Source organism: Lethenteron reissneri, chromosome 48 (genome assembly GCF_015708825.2).
Source record: "Lethenteron reissneri isolate LAM-NWPU_2019-01 chromosome 48, ASM1570882v1, whole genome shotgun sequence".
NCBI lineage: Eukaryota > Metazoa > Chordata > Hyperoartia > Petromyzontiformes > Petromyzontidae > Lethenteron > Lethenteron reissneri.
In genome coordinates, this window is record NC_083826.1 from 2465974 (window position 1) to 2490248 (window position 24275).

General features: G+C 50.1%; 1 protein-coding gene across 1 annotated transcript; it reads right to left on the minus strand.

Moving 5' to 3' along the window:
- Positions 1 to 12587: 12587 nt before the first annotated feature.
- LOC133354738 (MORN repeat-containing protein 5-like) lies at positions 12588 to 23300 on the minus strand. The gene is made up of 5 exons (XM_061571803.1): positions 23155 to 23300; positions 18872 to 19019; positions 17736 to 17847; positions 16155 to 16286; positions 12588 to 13590 (listed from the first exon to the last, which is right to left on the minus strand). Exons 1-5 carry the CDS (start codon positions 23199 to 23201, stop codon positions 13505 to 13507), a joined length of 525 nt encoding a protein of 174 aa, XP_061427787.1. The 5' UTR covers positions 23202 to 23300; the 3' UTR covers positions 12588 to 13504.
- Positions 23301 to 24275: the final 975 nt, after the last annotated feature.

Consider the following 24275-nt stretch of genomic DNA (forward strand, 5'->3'; position numbering starts at 1 on the left):
GGAACGATAAAATTCGTCTTGGCTGAGCTATAGATGCATCATCACATTTGAAGACTCCATAGGCGCGGTGAAGGCCTAGGCAGGGCTTTCCATCGACGAAGAACGCCCCCCCCCTCCCACGTGAGCTGTTACGTCACAAAAAAACGATCGCCCCTCCCCCTCCCACGTGAGCTACACGTCACAAAAAACCGATCGCCCCCCCCCCCCCCCCGCGTCTCATTGCAGGCACCAGCACGGCCACTCTGCAAGCGCAGACTCACCTCTTCATCACCAGCCCTCATCACGCGCCCCACCACTAAACAAGAGGGTCGCCCTGCGCGAGCGAGCGAGTGAGGAGGAGGAGGGGCACCCGAGGGATTATCTCGAGGCCCGACTGTTTGCGTGGCTTCCTCCCGGAGAGCACCGGCTCAGCTCCCCGGTCGCTTGACAAACGCCAGCTGCGAGCCCCGGGGGGGTGGGGGGGGGGACGACGCCTGCGACGCAGAGAAACTCTCAGCAGCTGCGCTCCTCCGAAGCAAATCGCGACGCGCCTCTCGCCCAGAATCATCAATCGTTATTTAATCCCGGAGAAATCCGGCGAGCCTATGAGGCTCTTTTATTTTGTTTTGTTTCACAGACGTCCAGTTCAGGGGGCGGGTCAGAAAGTCACCCGGCGGCGCGTCGCGGGCGTTCATCCGTCGGGGGTCGTACGATGAGAGAAGAGGCGCGCTGATCGCGAATGTGGCGCAGTGCCGCACGTGCGATCTGTTTGTCGCGTAAGCGGACGGCTTGCCCGCGACGCACGCACGCCGCAGGAGGCACGGGACGCTACGACATCGGGCACACTGCCGACGCCGTTGAACGGATTGGCGCGGCTCGGTCGGTTTGCCGATGCCATGTGGAAGACGAAGACCAAGACTGTGCATGGATCATAGACCAACTCCTCTCTGAATTTTATTTCATGAATTTGTGAAGATTTAGATTTCTTTTTTTCATTTCAAAATACCGTGAGTGCTCATGAGCCAGACAGGCACGTGTCACAAAAGCGCAACACATTTCGTCAATAACACTATGGGCCTGAGAGGAACAATCCAGAGAGCTGGTTGATGCTTTGGGCGATGGCCCTGTTTAATCGCTTCTTTATTGCTGTATTGTTGTTCCCGCTGTTAGGCTCATTTACCCAGGAGGAGGCCCTCGCTGAGTCTCAAAACTATTTTTCAGGAGGGTCCTGCAAGGTGTTTTCACAGCAGCAAGGAGGGAGAGGGGGGGGGGGGCGATGTTCCAGCTTTGCTTGATTCTGATTTGAGCAATTTTCAGGCACATGTTCAGCATTGAATCATTGGCGAGTGTCTGTCTTCTCTGCTCGTGCCAACGCGGCACCACGGATACTAAACACCGCGCACGGGACAGGACAACTTTTTCTGTCGCTGCGCCGCGCATCTGCGGAGGTCTTGAAATCTTCGCTGCTTTGCCGATTCGGACTGGAAGGCGAAGACTCGCCGTCGGCGTGGCCAAGCGACCGCCCCCTCGAAGCCGCTCAGCCAAAGGGGGATTCATCGTCATCGGCCGCACGCGATCGAACGTCCACGGCACGTTCGGCATGCGCTCGCGTGGGCCAGCGCCCACGTGACTCCGCAAGCGCCAGGCCTCCCACCGAGAGCCCGCTGGGTTCAAGCCCGGGGCTGGCGCGAGGCGGCTACGGCGTGATGCATCATGTGATTGAAAATCTCCACCGCGAAAATCGTGCCCACGGACTTGAATACTCACCTAACTCGCTCTCCTCGGCCAATCACTGTTATTCAATTTCGATTTAAAGCTTTTGTGACTGCAGGGATTCATCTTCTTGGTTCTTTCGGTAAAGTCACGTAGAAGGGAAATAATAAAATAAAACAAATAAAACATTATATAATTATTATTTCCCTTCTACGTGACTTTACCGAAAGAACCAAGAAGACACTGTTATTCAGTTGTTTTTCTCTCGCTCGCCGACTCGCTCACTCAGCTATGAACTCGTTCACTCGCACAAGACCTAGATTCCCTCCTGTAGCCTTGATCGGCTTTTGGAGGCAAGCGCTCTTGGCGAGCACCGCACACGTGGCGTTGGGTATCCAGCACCACGCCCAGCCACCTTTGTCTCCCGAGTGGCGATGTTTTACACACCAGGTACTCGTTTGAGGCAGAGTCGCCCTAGGGGAGGCCCAGGACCGGTCAGATAGTCGTCACCGGTGTTGGCCATGAGCGGGAATCGAACTCGGGTCGCCGGGTTCGTAGTGCAGCGCACTGACCAACGCTCCACCGCTTCTCACGACCACTCGCTCACCCACTCGATATTTATTTTTGCGAAAATATTGCCGTATCTGAATTACCCTTTACATTTCCTGACAACAACAACAAAATATATACTTTTTTCTTGTACAAAAGCACGGCAATTAACGTTCTAAGTAAATCTCCGTAACGCATTAAAGTAGCATTTTGCAAAAAATTAAATCCAGAGTAATTGGCAGCATGGTGGTTATACGACCTCATCACTTTCATAGCTCACTGAGTTAACTGGCTTATTTATTGCGAGACTGACGGCGCGTGTGCATTATATGCGTTACAGGTTTGTGTAAAGTTGCGACGAATGAAACAAACCGACTTGGCTGGAGTCAAGTGGCCCTTGCAGGACGCTTAAAGTGATCGTCATGTGCACGTGAAGTCCGCCAAAAACATAAAAAAACTATAAACAACGAAATTGTGGAAACATCTACCGACCACGAACAACTGAAATCGTGACAACCCTCGCATCGTGAACGTTCCCCGGCGTGTCGTACCGCTCCGCGAAAAAACGATTTCACGGCCGCGCCATCGCCGGTGATGCGAAGTGGCGTTGAAGCTCCCTCGCCTGTCGCGTCTGTGCAGAATTTGGGGCCATGATCAGCTGTGAAGACGGCGTGACCGCACGCACGCACACCAACGACGCCTCCAAGACGACCCCGCTCGCTATAGCAAACGACGACGCCGTTTTTAATTTGTGTGGCGCTGTATTGACACGAAGCAACCAACGACGGCCGATCGGGTCCGTTCGTCAACAAACCCTGCCCACGAAAGACAAGAAAGTATAACGGCCGACGTTTCAGGCAATGGCCCTCCTCCATCGCACGTCGCCTCTTGTATCCTGTATATATTTATTTGTTTTCAAGGGCAGTGTTATTTGACTATCGTGTTGAGTTTTACACTCGTTTTAGGGGAAAAAAAAGGTTACCGTGTCGCAGAACGCGCATGTGTGTACATTTAACTTTTGCAGCAGACTTGTTTTGTATCGAACTATTTATGAATAATCATAGACGCGTGAGATCGACCACCAAGGTCAATGGCGACTTTTGGGGGTGGTTTGGAACAGGGCACTGATGGAACAGAGGTCTGGCCTGTCACAGACAACTGTGCCACAGCACTCGACAATCAACAACTCTCTAGTGTAAAATTGCATCCACGTCACACAAGTGGGTGGCTGCTGCTCTATAATGTCTGCTGGCAAAATAACAGCACTCGTTTAACAGACCTGACTTCTCTGATGAGACCCAGAAACGTTTAAACCGGTCCAGAGTTTGATGGGCTTGAAACAAATTCTGTCAATGAGGAGTTGTCTGAAAGACATATTGGTTTAATGGCTTAAGTACTATAACGTTTCGCTTTTAATGGAGGCAGACTCTTGTCGATAATGATCTGGCCAGATGTCTCAGCGGTCGAGCAAGTGGCTTGTGAGTTCACATCCTGGTCGGCAAAGGATTGTCTGAGCCCATCATCCCTCCTCACATTGTCACCTTGTGGCGTCAGGTCGAGCAAGACCTCTGGTGACAGCCACGGCCAAACTCTACCACCCACGCCCTGTCTCTCGCTGCCTCTCGTTGCTGGGTCAGTGTGGCAAGGCCGGCCGTGTACTTGATGTCGTCTATCCCACCTCGTCCGATGTCGACCTCTGCCCCTGCCACGATTTCTCTAGGCTAGAGATCATCATTACGGGTCCAAAGTTGACTTTTAAAAAAACGAGTACCAGTGGTTGTCTTGTGGATCGCCTCGCCGCCCCCGTCACAGGAATGTGACATTTTCCACCACTGGCCCAGGGTTGTAAACAGGAGATGAGCGCCAATGCCTCCGACGCTCGAGGGAGCAGGAACCCACTCGGACCTGTTTGACTCGTCCACAGCGTACGGCACGTGGTGCTCATAATCACATCGGCGATCTTACGTGAAGCACAGTTAGGAAAACAATAGTATTTTTGCGTGTCGTCGTTTTTGCAGCATGTACGTTTTAAAATAGCCATACGATGTCGGTGAAAAGCTACGTTAAGTTATTCTTAATAAATTCCGTGTACATCAGGTTGATGTTCATAGCGTGCGTAGTGTTACCGTTCGTAAGCTGCATTTTTGGAAGCTTCTGTGAGTGCCTGTCATGTCATTCCCTCTGCACCTCCGATGAGAACGATTGGCTACGTACGGTGCGCAAGGAATTCAACATACATAAAATCGATCGGTGTGAAATGTATATAACGTTCCATAATTCAGCGATAGCGCCAGACGGAAGCGGCGGGCGGCACAGAACCAGACGAGTTGCGATGGTCGCTGGAGATTGAGAATGTTTTTTTATTATTATTCAAGACTTGAAAGCGCCAATTGTTGGAGGTTGACCGGACTTGAAAGGGGGCCGTGTCCGTTCCAGGCCACTGGGGACCTGCCGATGAAAAGGCTCCCCGTTCCCGTTGGCTTCAGCCGAGCGGGTTTGACACACGGCATGTCCCTCTCCGGGCGAGCGAAGGTTTTCGTGGCGGGCACGTTGGGTGGATGACGATGCTCGCGTCGGTTGCTGGTGTGTACGCGTACGTACGTTGGGGATTTCTTTCGCGCCGTACGTAGCCAAGCGTGCTTATTGAAGGTGCCGCGGTGTGGGGGGGGGGGTGGACAATGACCTCAAGACAAAAAAAAACTGTTTATTTTTCAAATGGGAGTTGTCTCGGTTGGCCGGGTTTCCATATTACTGTCGATAGAATAATTAATCATTCTTCAAAATTGTATTTCCACCACACGACAAACTCTACTCTTAGGTTTTTTTTCGGTAAAGTCACGTAGGTAAAAAATAAAAATACAAAATACAAATAATAAAAGAAATAAAATAATAATAATAAATGAAAATAAGCAATTAAATCACGACGTTTCGGAGGCAACACAAGTCTCCGTCTTCAGGTGGGACCGTCACAGCCAAATTTACTGTATCAAGTGAGGAAAAATCCAAGAGACAAGCTCTTAAATACAAGTTAAGGGGGAGGGGGGAGGGGCTTATCTACTCACGGTACCACCCGCCCCCGTGTTCATCCACCGGCTGTCAATCCACACTGCGTGCGGGCCGACGTGGGGTCAATCGACCACACTTCACCACGCGCGTCAGTGTGGTTTGGTGAAGGTGGGATCCTTGCCGGGTTAAACTCGTGCGGGGCCTGTAGCATATGTTATGAAGGGGTCCTGAATAAAAACAAAACACGTACATATTAAAACACACAAATGTTTGTGGCTTGCATCGTAAAGTAATTGTAGTTTTTCATTTTCTATACAGCCAGATAATACCTTAAACATCCGGTCGTTCATAAAAGTTGAAGGCGGTATAGTACTATAGTAATAGAGCAAGTACAGAATCACTGAACCGCAATTGATAGCTTGAAAGCATTTAGCCCGGGGCCCTTGAAAGTGCGGGGCCCGTAGCTACTACATTTGTAGTAGTAGCAGCTACTATATATGTAGCTACTACATATATAAGTAGCTACATATGTACATATGTAGTAGCTACATAGTAGTAGCACTATATGTACATATGTAGTCGCTACATTTGCTGCTAGGGACCCACATAGACGCGGGAGTGCAGGGCAGCACAGCGTCGATTTCTGTTTGTAAACCGCGCCGCCCCGCGCCTCCGACTCGCGCGGCTGGCTACATGCAGCGCGAAATACGCCCAACGTACGTACGTACATTCTGTGAACGTGTTTATTTGCTGTATTTATTCCGCTCGTTTACCCAGGAGAGCCTCGCCGAGTCTCGAGGGTCTCTCCATCAGGGAAGGCTCCCGCCACCGCTTCGCAGAGCAGAGACCACGATGTCGCTACGCGCTGAACGGCGCGTTAATTTACTGCGTCGTTTTTTGTGCAGAACAAAAAAATCGTTGCCGCTCAAGACCAACTCGATGGGCCCCGCTCGTAGTTTTTTTTTTTATTGACGTCTTCACAGTGTCCGCTGTAACGCAGATGGCGCCTGACCTGAACGGGAGGGCAACTCACCCCGCACAAAAAATCCGAGCACCGCATCCCATGCCGCTCTCCCCGTGAGCTCGTGGTGGAAATTCCACGTCCCTAATGCGGTGCGAGCCTCATCCGCAGGACAACTCGGTTGACTTATCCTCACGAAGTGATTCCTGATTGTATCAACCCCCATCGGAGGGATGATGTGCTGAATCAACCACACCCCCAACCACCCACCACCAACCCGTCACCCCTTCCGACTGTGAGCCGCTCGCTCTACCGCTGAGCCAGCCAGGTTTTGGACCCCATCGGGTTAGGGCCTCAAGCCTCTTTGTCAGGAGGATCCTGACAAGTTTTCGAGAGCAGAGGAGCAATGATTGATATGTGTATGTGTGTATATATATATTCCAAATTGACTAATTTGAGGGTAAGTTTTCAAATTTGGACCATGACGCCCGGCACATACACAGTGAGTGGTCCACTCTGACGAATGACATCATGGGGATCTTTAAAATCCACATGCGGCATGTAGCATTTCTACGGTTAATGTACCCTCGGGCATTAAACGCGCTGTCTTGTGGGCCGTGTCACCGCCCTCATCCTGCAGTGTATTGCCATGAAAACCGAGCTCGAGTACGATGGATAGGGCACAACATGGCTTAAAAATACCACCAGTGCTCCGTAATATTAGTCGCGAAAGCCTACGTGTTAAACACCAGTGCTACTGTTTTGTTTCTTTAAACGTACCCACCCCACGTGTGTTATCGCCGTCCCTTGTAAATACTGCACGTGGAACGGACGTGTGGGCGGTCGTTGCGCCGTTATTTATTTTCTGAAATGTCAATCGCTGTCCATTGTTTCGCCAGTGACATTGTACGTGTTGCGAGAGAGAGAGGGAGATTTTAAAAAAATCGCCGCTCAAATAAAACGTGCAGTGCCAAGCGCAGGGGCTGGCTGGCTGGCGTCTATGGCACACGCGCACAAGCTCGCAGACGACAGCTGCCGACGGTGGGGATGACGGCGCGCACACAAAGACCCCGACGACCTGAACACACCGCTGGGGCGAAGTGCCGTAAGCGAGTGGCGCCTATGAAGGAAGAAACACGCTGCGTGAGTGCGAGGTGTGAGCCAGCACCTCGCCTGGTCACCTTTGTCTCGGTGCTGATGTCTAATATCAGGTCTGAGTCGACCTAGGGGAGGCCCAGAACCGGCACAGATATTCATCGACGATGTTGGCCGTGAGCAGGAATCGAACTCGGATCACTGGGTTTGTAGCGTAGTGCACTGCGCCCCAACAGCCTGAACAATAACAATACAGCCGCCATTCGCCGCTAAGTGATGGTAATGTCACCACGGCGCTTGTGCCCAGGCTAGGTGCACTTTGAGGCCACGTGAAGTGTCGAAGGCTCGCTGACAGAAGGTCACGGGACAGACCCAGGTGCCATGGGTTAGCTGACTGAGATGACTAGCAATGCCCTGCTGTGCAAACTCGCTGTATTTTATCTGCCCGGCACACCGCTCGTTGTTGTGAGCGTCACTCCTCTTGCCCTCCGTTGTTGTTGGAGGGCGACTGCCTCCAACAACAGCCTTACACGCACACACACTGGGGAACTGTTACAGTCCAGATGGCACAGCCAAAGCAGACTCACCACTGAACCTCAAATCAAATCATTAGAACGGTTGGTCTACACATCATTTTTATAGCGCAGGGCTATGATCGCGAAGGAAAGCACCGCTGTGTTTCACAGACATCGTCTGCTGTGGTTTGTCGCAGTAGGGGGCCGATGTTGTTCAGCGTATTCCCAAATTTAGTAATTTGCGGGCTCCTTTCAAACTCTGGTAAATTCGAACCACGACGCCGGCACGCGACTGGCCTCTTTTCGAACGCACGCCGGACTTCTTTCGCACCGTGCGTAACCAGCCGCGATAATAGAGTGGCACCACGGGACCCATATCGTCAACTGCGCAAACGGGCGCGGCGCATTGAGTATTTCACAGCCAACACGCCGGGAGTGGTAACCAGGGCGGCCTGTCTGAGCCGAACTACGAGCGGCAAACACGAATCCAGCGGAATCCAGCGGACGGCACAGAATCGGAGAGGGACGTCTCGGGCCGAGGCGGCAGCCTGAATACTACTGAAGCGATAGGAGACGGTGGGAAAGTCCACGCTGCGACTGTGGATGCGAAACCAGAACGAGCATCTTTATTTATTCTAGAAGAATCCAATGAGCTATGAAGCTTTTTTTTCACAGATGGAGCGCACAGAGCACATCATCCACACTTGGTCTGTCGGATTTTTTAAATATTTGTTTCAGTTTCATAGCTCATCGTTATTCGTGCAAATTGTACCTCACAATCGCTGAGGAGCCACAGATAAGCTGGAAGGTAGCCTGGTGGTGAACCGGTGGCTGCCAACGATTGACCAAGCTCTGCAGTCCTCTGTGTAGTAAGATGTTTTCAGCCAATTAATTCGTTTATTAATTTCGATAAAGGAATAGGTCGTCACTCAACATCCAAAATAAACTTTCTAGTGACTAAATTGCTTAGATTTATAATCAATGCTACTCACACACAACTATATATATAAAAAAATGCAGCAGTGTTTTTGTACCAAGCCTGACTGCTGATGAGACTCAGAAGGTCAAAACTGTTTTAGAGTTAACAAAATGGGACCTTTCTTGTCAGTATCAAAGTGTAAGAATAGGGTTTTACCCTTTCTGGAAATAAAACAGGTGTGCTAAATATTCTTGGTTCTTTCGGTAAAGTCACGTAGAAGGAAATAATAAAAAAATAAAAATATAAAACAATAAAATTCTCACGACGTTTCGACTGCAACACAAGCAATCATAATCAGGTGTGAAATCCACAGCACGAAAATTTAAAAAAGTGCCGTTTTTTTCTTAACGTCAGCACCACGGACAGCGATTAGGCAGTTGCTGATGATGATTGCTCGTGTTGCAGTCGAAACGTCGTGAGAATTGTATTTTTTTATATTTATATTATTTTATTATTTCCCTTCCACGTGACTTTACCGAAATAACCAAGAATATGAATCCCTGCAATCACGAAAGCTTTGAAATCAATATTCAGGTGTTAAGATGTTCAAACACCAAACAGAAACCTTTTTGCAAGGAGTCCTGTCTGCAGTATTAGGTTTTACCATAAAGGGTATAAAACCTTTTCTTATACTTTGATACTGGCAAGAAAGATCCCATGTTGTAGCTGTTCACCCCGAGTTATAAATGTTAGTGCATTGCTTTTGTGCTGTTCGGCTTTTGGCGTCCTCTGGTCTAAGACCGATTGAGACTAGGTCCTAAAGAAGTCTGTCTCTGGAAAACACCAGTTTCAAAGACATTGCATATGTAGAGGTATTACGTAACGGGGTGTGGCGAGCTGTAACGTTGGGGGTGTCTACATCAACGTCCGCAAACGGTCACCACCCTGGGGGGCTGTGTGGAGGTTGTGGCTGGGATTCCACACAGCCCCGCCCCTCGGGGGGGGGGGGGGGGGAGTTGGGTATATAAGGCGGTGAGAGAGAGAGAGCTCGAGGCAGTCGTTGGGGCCAGAAGAAAATGAAGAGCTAGTGAAGATTGAAGAGCGACTTGCCGAGCCCTGGGACTACTACCCTGTCTCGCAGTTCTTATAAGAGCCGAGCAGGGCAAGCCAGGGGCGACCTCGGAGAGCGAGGTCTGGGTCACTGTGAGGGCCAGACTCGAGTGGCTGAGGGTCGGACCTGAGCCGAAGCTGGGCCAGGTTAGTTAGCCTCCTACTCTTAGTTCTTTCGGTAAAGTCACGTAGGTAAAAAAATGAAATTAAAATTTATAAAAATAAAATAATAAAATCACGACGTTTCGGAGGCAACACAAGTCTCCGTCATCAGGTGGGACCGTCACAGCCACATTTGCTGCATCAAGTGATACAGCAAATATGGCTGTGACGGTTATTATTTTATTTTTTATTAATTTTAATTTAATTTTTTTATCTACGTGACTTTACCGAAAGAACTAAGAGTATGAATCCTTGCAGTCACGAAAGCTTCAAATCTACAGTTAGCCTCCTTTAGGATGGTCTGAGATAGAGGGGTGTAGTAGGAGCTCACGAGGAACGTTAGCTGATGAACACATTCTCTAGTAGAATCGGGTGAAGGGGCCGTTGCCCCTTCACGTGTGAGGGTTCGCTACGTGCTGCTGTATCGTAGCTCTTGTTAATAAATAAGTGTTGCCTCCATCGACGTCTCGTGCGCTACTTACGCTCACTACACATATACTACCAGAGCATGTTTTTGTTTGCATGTTCACCGCAAGTACGCGTGGTTAATGCAGACCATGAGTCCTTGCAAAAGGTTTCTGTTTGGTGTTTGAACATCTTAACACCTATTTTATTGCCGGAAAGGATAAAACCTATTCTTATACTGTTTTAGAGTTCGCTTGGTTAAACAAATGTTGCTTGGTCTGGAAAGCCAATCACTGTACGCAGTTTTTGGTAAAATAATATAACAACATAACACAAAATAACCTGACGATTAACGATTATTTGGCATTATAGTTTCGTGTCGAACGAGGACTCATTGATTACACAAAATATCCCTTGCCTGTGAACATTAAGCAGTTCGCCAACAATGTCTATTTAGATTATCTTATAGACATTTAGATGATTTTGGCTGCTATAAATGCCCAAATGATAAGCCACTATGTTGAGCTCTCATTTGTGGCCAGGTCGCTTTTGAAAAAATAGGTAAATACCTCAGTGTGCTTAGTCTGGTAGGATGTGGCTGGTTGAGTGTTGTATTTGTACGTGTTTGGGTGATCTGTTTACCCTTCTTGTACTTTGCACTCCCGTCGTGTTTTGTATTGTTTGTTGCTGTAACGTTCTGACCCCGTGTATAAATAAATATTCTTATGTTTGAATGCTGACGTCACGCGTGTAAAATACTCATTGACAGAAAACATCCATATACAGAGATCAACGCAGCCAAAACGCAGCAATAATAATTATAATTCAAACGTATAATGCGCATTCCATCCTAGGACCCCACATCGCCGAAGCATTCCACCCTCACCCCAACAGCATCGCACGGGGACAATTGCTCGCCTATTTTCCGCAAGGTAATCGTCGGTTTGTAACGAAGTAAAATAAGTCGCTCCTCGCGCTCAAGGACACGCGCGGACGGCTTCGCAGCAATCGTGTCCGTTCGCTGCGTTGGCCCAACAAGCCAGTCACGGGGGGCCCTTTACCGCTGTCGCGTATTTTTGTTTTGCGCCACGTAGGTCACGGAGCGAATGCGCCCGGTTTCCAGATAAGCAAAAGCCAAAAAAAATTTAGACCACCGATCACAGCCGCGAGAAGTTTTGCTTCGCAAACGCGCCCACAACGGTGATTAAGAAAATTACATTTAACGTTTAAATCATCCCCCACCTCCCCGCTTTGTGAACGGAAGGAAATATTTTAAACGTGACAATTTGCGCCGGGTTGAGGTGTAATTATCCGGTGGCTGGTTATGTCATTTTCTCGGCTGCCCCCTCATTTGATTCACAAATTACATTTTAAAGAGTGCGGAGGTAGTATGCCTTGACAAACGGCAATTACTCGGACGCTTGCAGAACCTGTCATTATACGTGAATGCCAAAAACTGTTGTGAAATCAATTAAACTGTGCACCACATTGCATCAAAATCAATCGTCTGAGCGGCGTTTGTAACAGCATTGTATAGCGATGTAACACCGCTTAATGTTCTCACATTTATTACAATGAAGATCGCAATAGCAAACATTTCATAAATAAACCAATTCAACCGTGCATATTTTGGTTATAAAACCAATTACACTCCAAATTGGTAAGGCAGTGATGAGCACAATGTGCTATGGCCTGGACGTCAACTGCCATCAAAGGCGAGTCATATCTGCACAGGGTTAGCACCACCCCATCACCAACCTGCACTGACCAGTGTGGTGAAGTATGGTCAATCAACCCCCCACGACCAACACGGGCATGAGGAGGGAGACCTTCATCCAGCAGTCGGATTGATTCGAATTGTGGATCGTGAGTGCATTTCTTGAAATGATTGTCATCATATCGCCACTGTTATTCCCAGCGATCCCATACAAGAACATCCCTTCCAGCCTGAGATTAATCCCGTCGGGAAGGAATAACTGGCATAGGGGTCCTCTCAAATCACTTACAAACACCATCGGCTGGGCTAGGGATGGAGCGAGGATCAACTTTGACTGGGGGGTGCCGGTAGAGAGCTTTGGTTACTCAATAACGACCGCGCGCATTGTTGTGTTGTCTGTGTATCAGAAGGAAAAACAGTGTGTGCACAGCGAAGCAACTTGAAACGGAATGCAGCTTTCAGCCTTGTCCATTTATTCACCCGGTTCTGAAGTTAACCGCACACCGAAGCCCATTAAAAACACACACACACACACACTTGCTTTACACGCGGGATCTGTCACAGAACGGTGAAGGGAAACAAGGTGGATTATATGCCTCTTCGGGGTGGTGACATAACCCAGCGGTAGCCTGTTTGTTGCTTGCTTCAGATGTTCGTGTTTCGAATGCGGCAGGTGGCCGTGGGTCATATTGAAGGTGTTTTAACCGTGGTACATGAGCTGTCTGCTTAACAGTGGGCGTCAAAGATCCCGTGACCTTATTCGTAAAGAGTAGGCTTTTGTGTGCCGGAGTCATGGGTCCAAATTTGCCGAGCTAAAGACATTACCTGCAAATCAATCAAGTGAGATTACACACAGGAACACTGCTCCTTACTGTGAAACTACTGCACACGATGTCTTTTATGCAGGGCAATTTCGTGAAAGCCCTACACTGTAAGCATGGTGCGAATACCAAATGTAGTCAGTTATTATAATTATGATAATTATTGTGTATTTTTTTCCATGTGTATTAAGCCCGTTTCACTTCTTAGGATATATTGACGATGTGGGCCAGATCCACGTGTTGGCGAATGTTCCTTTCTGACCGATCTTTTGTAAAAGTGCTCCAACGATTCCATCACTAAATAACAAGATGTGAATCTGGTTCTCTGTCATTGACTTTGATTATGCACTGCGGTTTTTTTCCTCTCCAGATGATGGAATTTCTGGCTGGCTGGCTGGAGCCGTAGCTTGTTCAAGGTTTGTGGTGTAGTCACGGGCTTTGTTCGAAGTACGGTCATCGTTGGAATAACCTATTTGATCCAGCGTTATCGCTTGTCGGCGGCAAGATGTCCCACGAGACGCCAAGCGGACCGCACACGCACTCGACCGCAAGCTACTGCTCATCTACGATGCGCACTCCCACGTTCTCGTCCCAACCCTTCCGGCAGTTCCGCACAATCCAGTCGTGCTCATCGTCGTCTTGAAAACAAATCGACAACAACAGCAAACGGCAACGTATTATTAGGGGCACGCTCAGTGTGCTCCACGTGACGCAAGTTGCTCGAGCGCAGCCCCGTGCAGCACGCGCACAGCTGGCATGGCGCCCTTTGAAGCGAGAAAAACAATGGACAAAGCTCACGCGGTCAAAAGTTTTGTACTTCAGGATCGCATAGCCCTGGCAAGACGGTTGTGTTTGCGACAATCGCGTCAAATCGTGCGAGTTTTTTTTTTTCTGAAAGAGTTAGAATAGTTCTGAGGATGCCAATCTGACACGTGTTGCGCCCATGCTGATTGTGCAGGGTGGCAAGCCGATGTGAAGGGCACACACCGCTCTTAAGTTAAACAAGCAGCGATAAAGTTGCCCAAGGAACACCACACGGATTTCTCACCACGAGCAAATGTAATAGCACAGAAGACATTGAAGACATTGTTTAGCTTCATTAACATCTTAACAAACTCTTTGTCAAGCAGGGAGGGATAATAAGAGTAACAATAACAGTTTGTTTTTCAGTGCCTGGAGCGTCTCGGAGCAAGTTATGCGCGTTAAGTGAGTTACATCACAAATAATCTCAGACATTCTAAGGGCACCCCCAATGCAAGCTGTTCTTGTGCGGCACAATGTTTCTCAGCGCCTAGCCTGCAGGTGGGCATTCGTCTGCCAGTAGGGGGGTGGCGATGATTGCTGCTGTGTGTATTCGCAATTGAGCAATTTTCAGGCAAGTTTTAGAATTTGGAAAATTTGGACCATGACACCCAGCACACAATGGCCTACTAGTTTCAAGTGAGATCAGGTGATCTTTAACGTCCACTTTAAAGCACATGGCGCATTATTCGTGGTTCAAACACCGGCAGTGTTAACCAGGGCGGCCTTCCGGAGCCGAACCACTAACCTCTGCAATGAGTGGATAACGCGTTACTATTGCTGGCCCACGTCACCCCCCCACAGGTTTATACGGTGTAGATTTAGAAAATATTAATTAAGTTGATGATGTCCTTTAAACTCTTACACTTCACCCAGTGTCTGTCATGTTGTTCTATCACCCCACATGCTACTTAATTACCAAGCACATAATTGGGCTGTTCGTGAATAGTGATACAATAGACATTTTGATGTAAAATGAGTCACTGGTTACCCAGTCTCACCGACATGAGACTGGGTAACGAGTGTTATGTTTTATATGCAGAGATGCAAGATCCTTAGCCAATGACCTCAACAGAAAACCAACTGCATACAATTGGTGAATTATACAATGACCAAACAAGGAATGCTCTGCAAGCCACCGCCAAAATGCCTAAAAGGTTGCAGGTGTACAAAATGGCTAATTTACACCTCCCATATGTTCTAAACGTACCAGATCAATGGGTGCAAAACCATCCATTTGTAACGTTTAAGTAAGAGAAAGGCAAGCCTCCGGTCACACTCCCAGCTGGCTGACCAATTCAATATCGCATTGATCCCAGACACTGTGCAAATTTGCATTCATCAACCCACGGCTAACATGAGAAAATCGCATCTCCTTTATAACGTTTTCACACTCATCGGAACGCCATTGACAGGTCAGGACTGTTTAATGCACCTTGAGACAAAGGTCAGGCTTTAAGGGATTTAATGTCATACCATCGGAGTGACAGAGTCAGACTCGAGTGCTCAGGGACAAGCGTGGAGAAGGTTCAAATCGGCCTTTCACCTCTGCAATCGATACGAAGCCTGCCAAAGCCATCAGCAATAAAGCAGTGCTCTTCCATTGACATCGTTCAAGGCTCTCGTGAAAACATTAAGCCCCGGGTGAAGTACACGACCGTGTGTGTGTTGGTGAAGTGTGATTGAAAATAAACCTATTCCAAAATTAACAACGAACAGAACAGAAAATAAATAAATAAATAACCTCACCAAATCTGTCAATAACACCGCTTTAACATGAACAATATATAACAGGCGACGTATCGGGTAATGACCCTTCCTCACAGCACAGGTGCACCATAAATTCCAGCAACTTAAACGAACGCAATTAATAAGAACCGCAGATATCCCCCCCGAGAGCTGATCCGATTCCAGCGTCACAGTCGAACAAACCAACCGTGGCCGTGTGCTCCAAACGGACAACACAAGACGACCAAAGGCCTCTCGTTGAAAGCGACAAGGCGAAAGTGGACGGCCAAGGGGTAAGTTAACATCGTTCATGAGCAACGGATGCGGCAAAGCCCGACGAGACAAATCGAAGAGGTGGTAGGGCAAGCACAAGACTGTACCCAGTGTAAGCGTACAGTACGCGTGCTGAACTTCTTTCACACCATACGGAGCCAACCGCGCTGATCAGAGGTGCGGGGGGGAAGGACAACAAGCTGAACACAACAATCTATTGTAAAGAAATTATCATCTAGAGTATTTGGTTGCTAAAAATATCCACGTGATGATAAGCCACTTCGTTGAGCTATCATTTGTGGCCAGGTCGCTTCTGAAAAAGAGCTGGTAAAGAAAATAAAAAGTTTAGTTTTAGTTTCTATAGTTTATTGCGTAGAGAAGGCAGGCGTGAGGATCGCACCTGCGTTGCGGAGGAACTCGTGATTGTAGTCGGACACCACACGGGTCCCCGGATCATAGAAACCGTCGCCGCAGTCGTAGCAGCGCGGCGGGATCTCCCTCGGGGGGTCGATGTTTGTCAGCTGTGAACGACCTGCGCCGCCGTACACGTGTGCATACCCACAGCCACGCAACGACGCATTGCTTCATCGGTCAAAATTCTCTCCACGCGCTCACAATACGCGCACATTACAATCGATTAGAATAATTTTCATTCCTATACGATGTATATTAGAACGGACTGGGAGACTCAAAGACACTCAGCGAGACCACAGAGATATGGAAGAACACCGCAGTGGAGACACACTCTGCTTGGGCTTAATCAGTTGCGGCTGTCCATGTTATAAGATGATGCCTCTGTTGTTGGGGTTCTTCTGTGGATGGTTGAGCAGCCTAATCCTGGGACGGACAGATCCTTCCACAACTCGGAGGCAGGTGCTTCTCCAGAAGGGATTACCCAGATGAAGTTGGCTGGTGCCACCAAAGGCGCATGATTGGCTTAGTGAACGCATCGGGGGCTAAACATGACAGGGTGTCTGCAAAGTGTCGTTACCGTCAAGTTACCTAAGCGTGCCGTTTGTTAACCTGTGCTTGTCACGCGTGATGTAACGCGGGGTACAGGTTGTGCCCGTCACGTGGAGGAGCGAGTTTTGGCGAGCGCTTGTCAAGAGAACGATGGTGCGCACACTGACTGACCTTCCTCTAGACAAGAGCACAAAGTGAAGGTCGTGGAGGCTGTGATGCTGTGGAATTTGTGTTAAGTGACCCATCGGAGTTTGTATTTCAGAATGTAAATAATTGTAATTCCATTCAAATGTAGCGCGCGACATGTCATTTGTGTTAATCGCACGTTACTGATAACGTGGGTGGTACTTTGACATTGTAGACCCCCGTGTAAAGTTCTGTATCGTCCAACAAAGTGAAATACCGCCACCTGCTGGGATACCTCAAAATTTCACTTGATTTGAATGGACAATGTGCCAATACTGCTTCTACAGTATTTGTCCCATAACACAGGTTTACAGGTTATGGATATTGGTCGCGAAGGCCTGCGTGTTAAACTGCTCCTATTTTACCTTCATTACAAAAGTCCAGGCTCAAGACTGCCCTTTTTTACTCTTCCTACTTTTGTATATTTGTCTTTATAAAAATATATAAATATCCACACTACGCTTGCTTGAAGACCTACAGACTCACATAGATACCCATAGACCCACGTAGAAACCCAGGACTGTCTTTCTCGCTATAAAAAATTAATATGCACTGAGTTTCTGACGGTGACTTGAGATGCAGCCGCATTTAGACGCTGTATACATCCACATTGTATCGTATCAATTCTTGACGGTGTGAAATGCAAGAGACAATCATGATATGCTTGGAAATAAAACAATTTGCTCTAAGAAACACCACTGCCGTGTGCATGTCCAGGAATCAATAATCTGATATCAATGGAATGATAACGGAGTGCTTTAACCACTACGCCACCGCTACTGACTACACGCTCGAGTTTAGGCCACAATGTGTGCTTGTTTGGAGGACAAACCAGCTGGTTTGAGGCCGTTGCAGATCTCTGTGTAGAAGCGGCGATCGTCTCCAGTGCAGTACGACCAGCCTTCTTCTGCGTACACCAAACCATCTGCAAATATGTATGTCCCCTGGCAAGACACATGGTAAAAAAATAACACTTTAAAAAGTATAGAATGTGGCAATGCAGGAATAATACTATGTATCATTTTTTTTAAACCTCAGAATTTTAGAGCAAATAAAATTATTCATTCATAATAGAGGTTTTCGGGTTAGATCGCGTAAATATATCAATGTGTCGATAAAACCCGCCACCACCCGACACAGCCAACTAGTAAGGGCTGTCACGTAAACAGAACGTGGCCAATTCGTCACTAGTACAGCAACACCGGTTGGTTCGGCCACAATATTGTCACCTTTATACCAAGCTAATATTTCAACGTGCCAATGTATTGATCGAATTCTGGCTCGATAAAGCTGCTCACTGGTGGCGGCTTCATGCTCTTCACCATGTTAAATTCAGTCGAAGTAAAGTAAAACATTTAAATGCTAACAATGCAAGTCGTGCATGCAAGTGTATAGCAGCTTTGTGTCTGCTCAGGAATACCAAGGTCTCACAATCACACCTCAGGGCTGCCACCTGTCCGGGTCTTGACCCCGGAGAGTCCGTGAATTGGAATTTGTTGTGTCGATTGCCAGAATTTGATTTTACTGAGATCTGGTGGTGTTTGTGTAGAACTTAATTGCAGTTTGCTACCGCGTTTTCATAGCGTTAGGCCGACGTGAGAATTTCATCCGGGGGTTGGCCTGCAGTGGAAAAGGTTGCAATACTAATCGGATCTGCTTAACAAGTAGGCTTTCACGAACAATATTGTCCATAATAGAGGTTTTTGGGTTATATCGCGGAAATATAAATGTGTCGTGAAACCCACCACCACCCGACACAGCCGATTGGCAAAGGTTTGTCATGTAAACAGAACGTGCCAATTCGTTACGAGTTCAGCACACCGGTGCGTTGGAGAGTAAACCCACAACATCTACTAATCGAGTACAAAGTGACGTTCCGCTGGTAATTACAACCAGCATCATCAGGCGACAGCCAGAGTCGCGGGGAAATCCTCCTGCCGTTTCGGTCTCAAATCGGATCCACCGTACCTCAACCACTCGCCCATTCTCCCAGGTAGCCTGATACTTTCCCCGTCCGGGAAAGTGCATGGTGCCCTGCCCATGGGGGAGACCATCCTTCAGCGTGCCTTCGTAGCGCGACCCGGTGCAGAACGTGTAGCAGCCCTCGCCCTCCATCCTGCAAGCTCAAGACAATACGCCTCGGGTGACATGGAACACGCGCGCGGCCGCCGTCAACTGTGGGTGTCAGATAATATTCAAATATGCTCAAAATGTCCCCCCCCCCCAATATATTGCTATAAAATAGATTTCTATTTATATGATTGTGGTTATGGTTGTACTTTATTAATCCCCAATCTCTGAGGAGTTGTGAGGGTGGTGGTGGTGGTGAGGAACGGTGAGCGGTGGTGAATGTGTGGTGGTGAGCGTGGTGAGTGAGTAGTGGTGGTGAGTTGTGAGGGTGGTGGTGAGGGTGGTGAGCGTGGTGAGTGAGTGGTAGTGTGGGTGGTGAGTGTGTGGTGGTGAGCGTGGTGAGTGAGTGGTGGTGGTGAGTTGTGAGGGTGGTGGTGGTGAGGGTGGTGAGTGCGTTGTGGTGAGCGTGGTGAGTGTGTGGTCGTGGTGGTCAGGAGTTGTGAGGGTGGTGGTGAGGAGTGGTGAGGGTGGTGAGCATGGTGAGGGTGGTGTGTGGTGGTGAGCATGGTGAGTGTGTGGTGGTGGTGAGGAGTGGTGAGGTGGTGGTGGTGAGCGTGGTGATTGAGTGGTGGTGGTGAGCGTGGTGAGGGTGTGGTGAGCGTGGTGAGGGTGTGGTGGTGAGCGTGATGAGCGAGTGGTGGTGGTCAGGAGTGGTGAGGGTGGTGAGGAGTGGTAAGGGTGGTGAGGAGTGGTGAGGGTGGTGAGCGTGGTGAGTGAGTGGTGGTGGTGAGGAGTTGTGAGGGTGGTGGTGAGCGTGGTGAGTGTGTGGTGGTGAGGGTGGTGAGCATGGTGAGGAGTGGTTAATGAGGGTGGTGAGGAGTGGTGAGTGAGTGGTGAGGGTGGTGAGGAGTGGTGAGCGTGGTGAGTGAGTGGTGGTGAGTGTGTGGTGAGTGGGTGGTGAGGGTGGTGAGGGTGGTGAGGAGGTGTGAGGGTGGTGGGGAGCGTAGTGAGGGTGGTGAGTGTGTGGTGGTGAGGGTGGTGAGTGTGTGGTGGTGAGTGTGTGGTGGTGGTGAGGGTGGTGAGGAGGTGTGAGGGTGGTGGTGAGCGTAGTGAGGGTGGTGAGTGTGTGGTGGTGGTGAGGAGTGGTGAGTGTGTGGTGGTGAGGGTGGTGAGGAGTGGTGAGTGAGTGGTGAGTGTGTGGTAAGGAGTGGTGAGGGTGTGGTGGTGGTTAGGAGTGGTGAGCGTGGTGAGCGTGGTGAGGGTGGTGAGGAGTGGTGGTGAGGGTGGTGAGTGAGTGGTGAGCTTGGTGAGCGTGGTGAGGGTGGTGAGGAGTGGTGGTGAGGGTGGTGAGTGAGTGGTGAGCGTGGTGAGCGTGGTGAGGGTGGTGAGGAGTGGTGGTGAGGGTGGTGAGGAGTGGTGAGCGTGGTGAGCGTGGTGAGTGGGTGGTGAGTGAGTGGTGAGCGTGGTGAGCGTGGTGAGCATGGTGAGCGTGGTGGTGAGGGTGGTGAGTGAGTGGTGAGCGTGGTGAGCGTGGTGAGCGTGGTGAGGGTGTGGTGGTGAGGGTGATGAGTGAGTGGTGAGCGTGGGGAGCGTGGTGAGGGTGGTGAGGAGTGGTGGTGAGGGTGGTGAGTGAGTGGTGAGCGTGGTGAGGGTGGTGAGGAGTGGTGGTGAGGGTGGTGAGGAGTGGTGAGCGTGGTGAGCGTGGTGAGGGTGGTGAGTGAGTGGTGAGCGTGGTGAGCGTGGTGAGCATGGTGAGCGTGGTGGTGAGGGTGGTGAGTGAGTGGTGAGCGTGGTGAGCGTGGTGAGCGTGGTGAGGGTGTGGTGGTGAGGGTGGTGAGTGAGTGGTGAGCGTGGTGAGGGTGGTGAGCGTGGTGAGTGTGTGGTGGTGAGGGTGGTGAGTGAGTGGTGAGCATGGTGAGGGTGGTGAGCGTGGTGAGTGTGTGGTGGTGAGGGTGGTGAGTGAGTGGTGAGCATGGTGAGGGTGGTGAGCGTGGTGAGTGTGTGGTGGTGAGGGTGGTGAGTGAGTGGTGAGCATGGTGAGGGTGGTGATCGTGGTGAGGGTGTGGTGGTGAGGGTGGTGAGTGAGTGGTGAGCGTGGTGAGGGTGGTGAGCGTGGTGAGTGTGTGGTGGCGAGGGTGGTGAGTGAGTGGTGAGCATGGTGAGGGTGGTGAGCGTGGTGAGTGTGTGGTGGTGAGGGTGGTGAGTGAGTGGTGAGCATGGTGAGGGTGGTGAGCGTGGTGAGGGTGTGGTGGTGAGGGTGGTGAGTGAGTGGTGAGCGTGGTGAGCGTGGTGAGTGTGTGGTGGTGAGTGAGTGGTGAGCGTGGTGAGGAGTGGCGAGGGTGGTGGTTGTGAGCGTGGTGAGCGTGGTGAGTGTATGGTGGTGGTGAGCGTGGTGAGTGTGGTGAGTGTATGGTGGTGGTGAGGGCGGTTCGCATGGTGAGCGTGGTGAGTGTGGTGAGTGTATGGTGGTGGTGAGTGAGTGGTGAGTGAGTGGTGAGCATGGTGAGGAGTGGTGGTGAGCATGGTGAGGGTGGTGAGGAGTGGTGGTGAGCATGGTGAGGAGTGGTGGTGAGCATGGTGAGGGTGGTGAGGAGTGGTGGTGAGCATGGTGAGGGTGGTGAGGAGTGGTGGTGAGCATGGTGAGGAGTGGTGAGCATGGTGAGGGTGATGAGGAGTGGTGGTGAGCATGGTGAGGGTGGTGAGGAGTGGTGGTGAGTGAGTGGTGAGTGAGTGGTGAGTGAGTGGTGAGCATGGTGGTGGTGAGGGTGGTGAGGGTGGTGAGGGTGGTGAGCGTGTGGTGGTGAGGGTGGTGAGCGTGGTGAGTGTGGTGAGTGTATGGTGGTGGTGAGCGTGGTGAGTGTGGTGAGGGTGGTGAGGAGTGGTGGTGAGCATGGTGAGGAGTGGTGAGGGTGGTGAGCATGGTGAGGGTGGTGGTGGTGAGGAGTGGTGGTGAGCATGGTGAGGGTGGTGAGGGTGGTGAGTGAGTGGTGAGTGTGTGGTGGTGGTGAGCGTGGTGAGCATGGTGAGCGTGGTGAGGGTGTGGTGGTGAGGGTGGTGGTGAGGGTGGTGAGGGTGGTGAGGAGTGGTGGTGGTGAGCGTGGTGAGGGTGGTGAGGAGTGGTGGTGGTGAGGGTGGTGAGGAGTGGTGGTGAGCGTGGTGAGCATGGTGAGGGTGGTGAGGGTGGTGAGGGGTGAGTGAGTGGTGAGGGTGGTGAGGAGTGAGTGAGTGTGGTGAGTGTATGGTGGTGGTGAGGGTGGTGAGTGAGTGGTGAGGGTGGTGAGTGTGTGGTGGTGAGGGTGGTGAGTGAGTGGTGAGCATGGTGAGTGTGTGGTGGTGGTGAGGAGTGGTGAGGGTGGTGAGCGTGGTGAGTGAGTGGTGGTGGTGAGGAGTTGTGAGTGAGTGGTGAGGGTGGTGAGTGTGTGGTGGTGAGGAGTGGTGAGGGTGGTGAGCGTGGTGATGAGTGGTGGTGAGTGGTGGTGAGGAGTGGTGAGTGAGTGGTGAGCGTGGTGAGTGTGGTGAGTGTATGGTGGTGAGGAGTGAGTGGTGAGCGTGGTGAGTGTGGTGAGTGTATGGTGGTGAGGAGTGGTGAGTGAGTGGTGAGCATGGTGAGTGTGTGGTGGTGGTGAGGAGTGGTGAGGGTGGTGAGCGTGGTGAGGAGTGGTGGTGAGTGGTGGTGAGGAGTGGTGAGTGAGTGGTGAGCATGGTGAGTGTATGGTGGTGGTGAGTGAGTGGTGAGTGAGTGGTGAGTGAGTGGTGAGTGAGTGGTGAGCATGGTGAGTGTGTGGTGGTGGTGAGGAGTGGTGAGGAGTGGTGAGTGAGTGGTGAGTGAGTGGTGAGCATGGTGAGTGTGTGGTGGTGGTGAGGAGTGGTGAGGAGTGGTGAGTGAGTGGTGAGCATGGTGAGTGTGTGGTGGTGATGAGTGAGTGGTGAGGGTGGTTAGCGTGGTGAGGGTGTGGTGATGAGGGTGGTGAGTGAGTGGTGAGGGTGGTGAGTGAGTGGTGAGCATGGTGAGTGTGTGGTGGTGAGGAGTGAGTGGTGAGGGTGTGGTGGTCAGGGTGGTGAGTGAGTGGTGAGGGTGGTTAGCGTGGTGAGGGTGTGGTGATGAGGGTGGTGAGTGAGTGGTGAGCGTGGTGAGCGTGGTGAGGAGTGGTGAGTGAGTGGTGAGGGTGGCGTCTCCTCACCGCCCGTTCTTCTCGTCTCCCCGGTATTCGCTGCCGGTGATCTCCATGCTTTCCCGTTTCCACGGCAACCGCGGACGCTACGGCGGCCGCGTGGGACGCACGCGCGCGCAAAACGCGTTTAAAAAATCAGTTCACTCAGTAAGCGGTGAAGCAAAGTTCGGTGGTAAAATTAAACTAACAATAAAATGTTGTATTTAATCAGGTAAGGCCGACGGGAGCTATGTAGCTCTTCTTCAACATGACTTAGCATGCGGAAATGTACGCAGCCAAACACAGTACAGGCACTCCTCTACTTACGAACGCATCCAGACGCATCAAAGGGACTCCTCTACTTACGAACACAGCCTAACACAGTACATACACTCCTCTACTTACGAACACATCCAAACGCATTACAGGGACTCCTCTACTTACGAACACAGCCTAACACAGTACAGACACTCCTCTACTTACGAACGCATCCAAACACATTACAGAGACTCCTCTACTTACGAACACAGCCAACACAGTACATGCACTCCTCTACTTACGAACGCATCCAAACACATCGCAGGGACTCCTCTACTTACGAACATAGCCTAACACAGTACAGGCACTCCTCTACTTACGAACTAGTTAGGTTCCAGAGGTCTGTCCGTAAGTCGATCTACTCTATAGGACTACCCACTGTTGAAATCCCTACAAAGTGGTCTTGACTTGAACATGTCGCAGTTACTACGCACAATAGGTGCATTAATAATGCATAGAAGCGTCTGGTGTAAATCAGGTGGCATGTGCCGAGTGTTTTGTCAGGTCAGGGATTTCTTTCCCAAGCCTCGATCACGACTCTGGGACGATGGGGTGTGGCAGCCACGGACAGCTTCGGCTGAAATTAAGCCCTCTCGTCTGGTGTTACGCGTGTGTCAGGTGTGATTTTTAAATCCTTTATATTAAGTTCACTTGCTTGCGCGATTACGACCGTGCAAATCTATCGGTAGGTTTTTTAACCCACTTCCCGTGATCCAATCGAGCTGACATTTTGCACACAGACTCGTTGTGCGTGACAATTTATTTTCGTGAAATTTTTTTTCCAAAATTTTCCACTTTTTAGGAAAAAAAAAACCGTCATATTTAATTTAAAA

What these genes read in the sequence shown, in the direction of transcription:
- LOC133354738 (XM_061571803.1), bottom strand. Translation starts at nt 23,201, where the DNA reads ATGGAGATCACCGGCAGCGAATACCGGGGAGACGAGAAGAACGGGCG. An exon ending in CAACGGCCTCAAACCAGCTG is followed by an intron (nt 16,287 to 17,735) that starts GTTTGTCCTCCA and finishes ACGGCGGCGCAG; the next exon opens with GTCGTTCACAGCTGACAAAC. An exon ending in CGAGTTCCTCCGCAACGCAG is followed by an intron (nt 13,591 to 16,154) that starts GTGCGATCCTCA and finishes TTTGTTTTCAAG; the next exon opens with ACGACGATGAGCACGACTGG.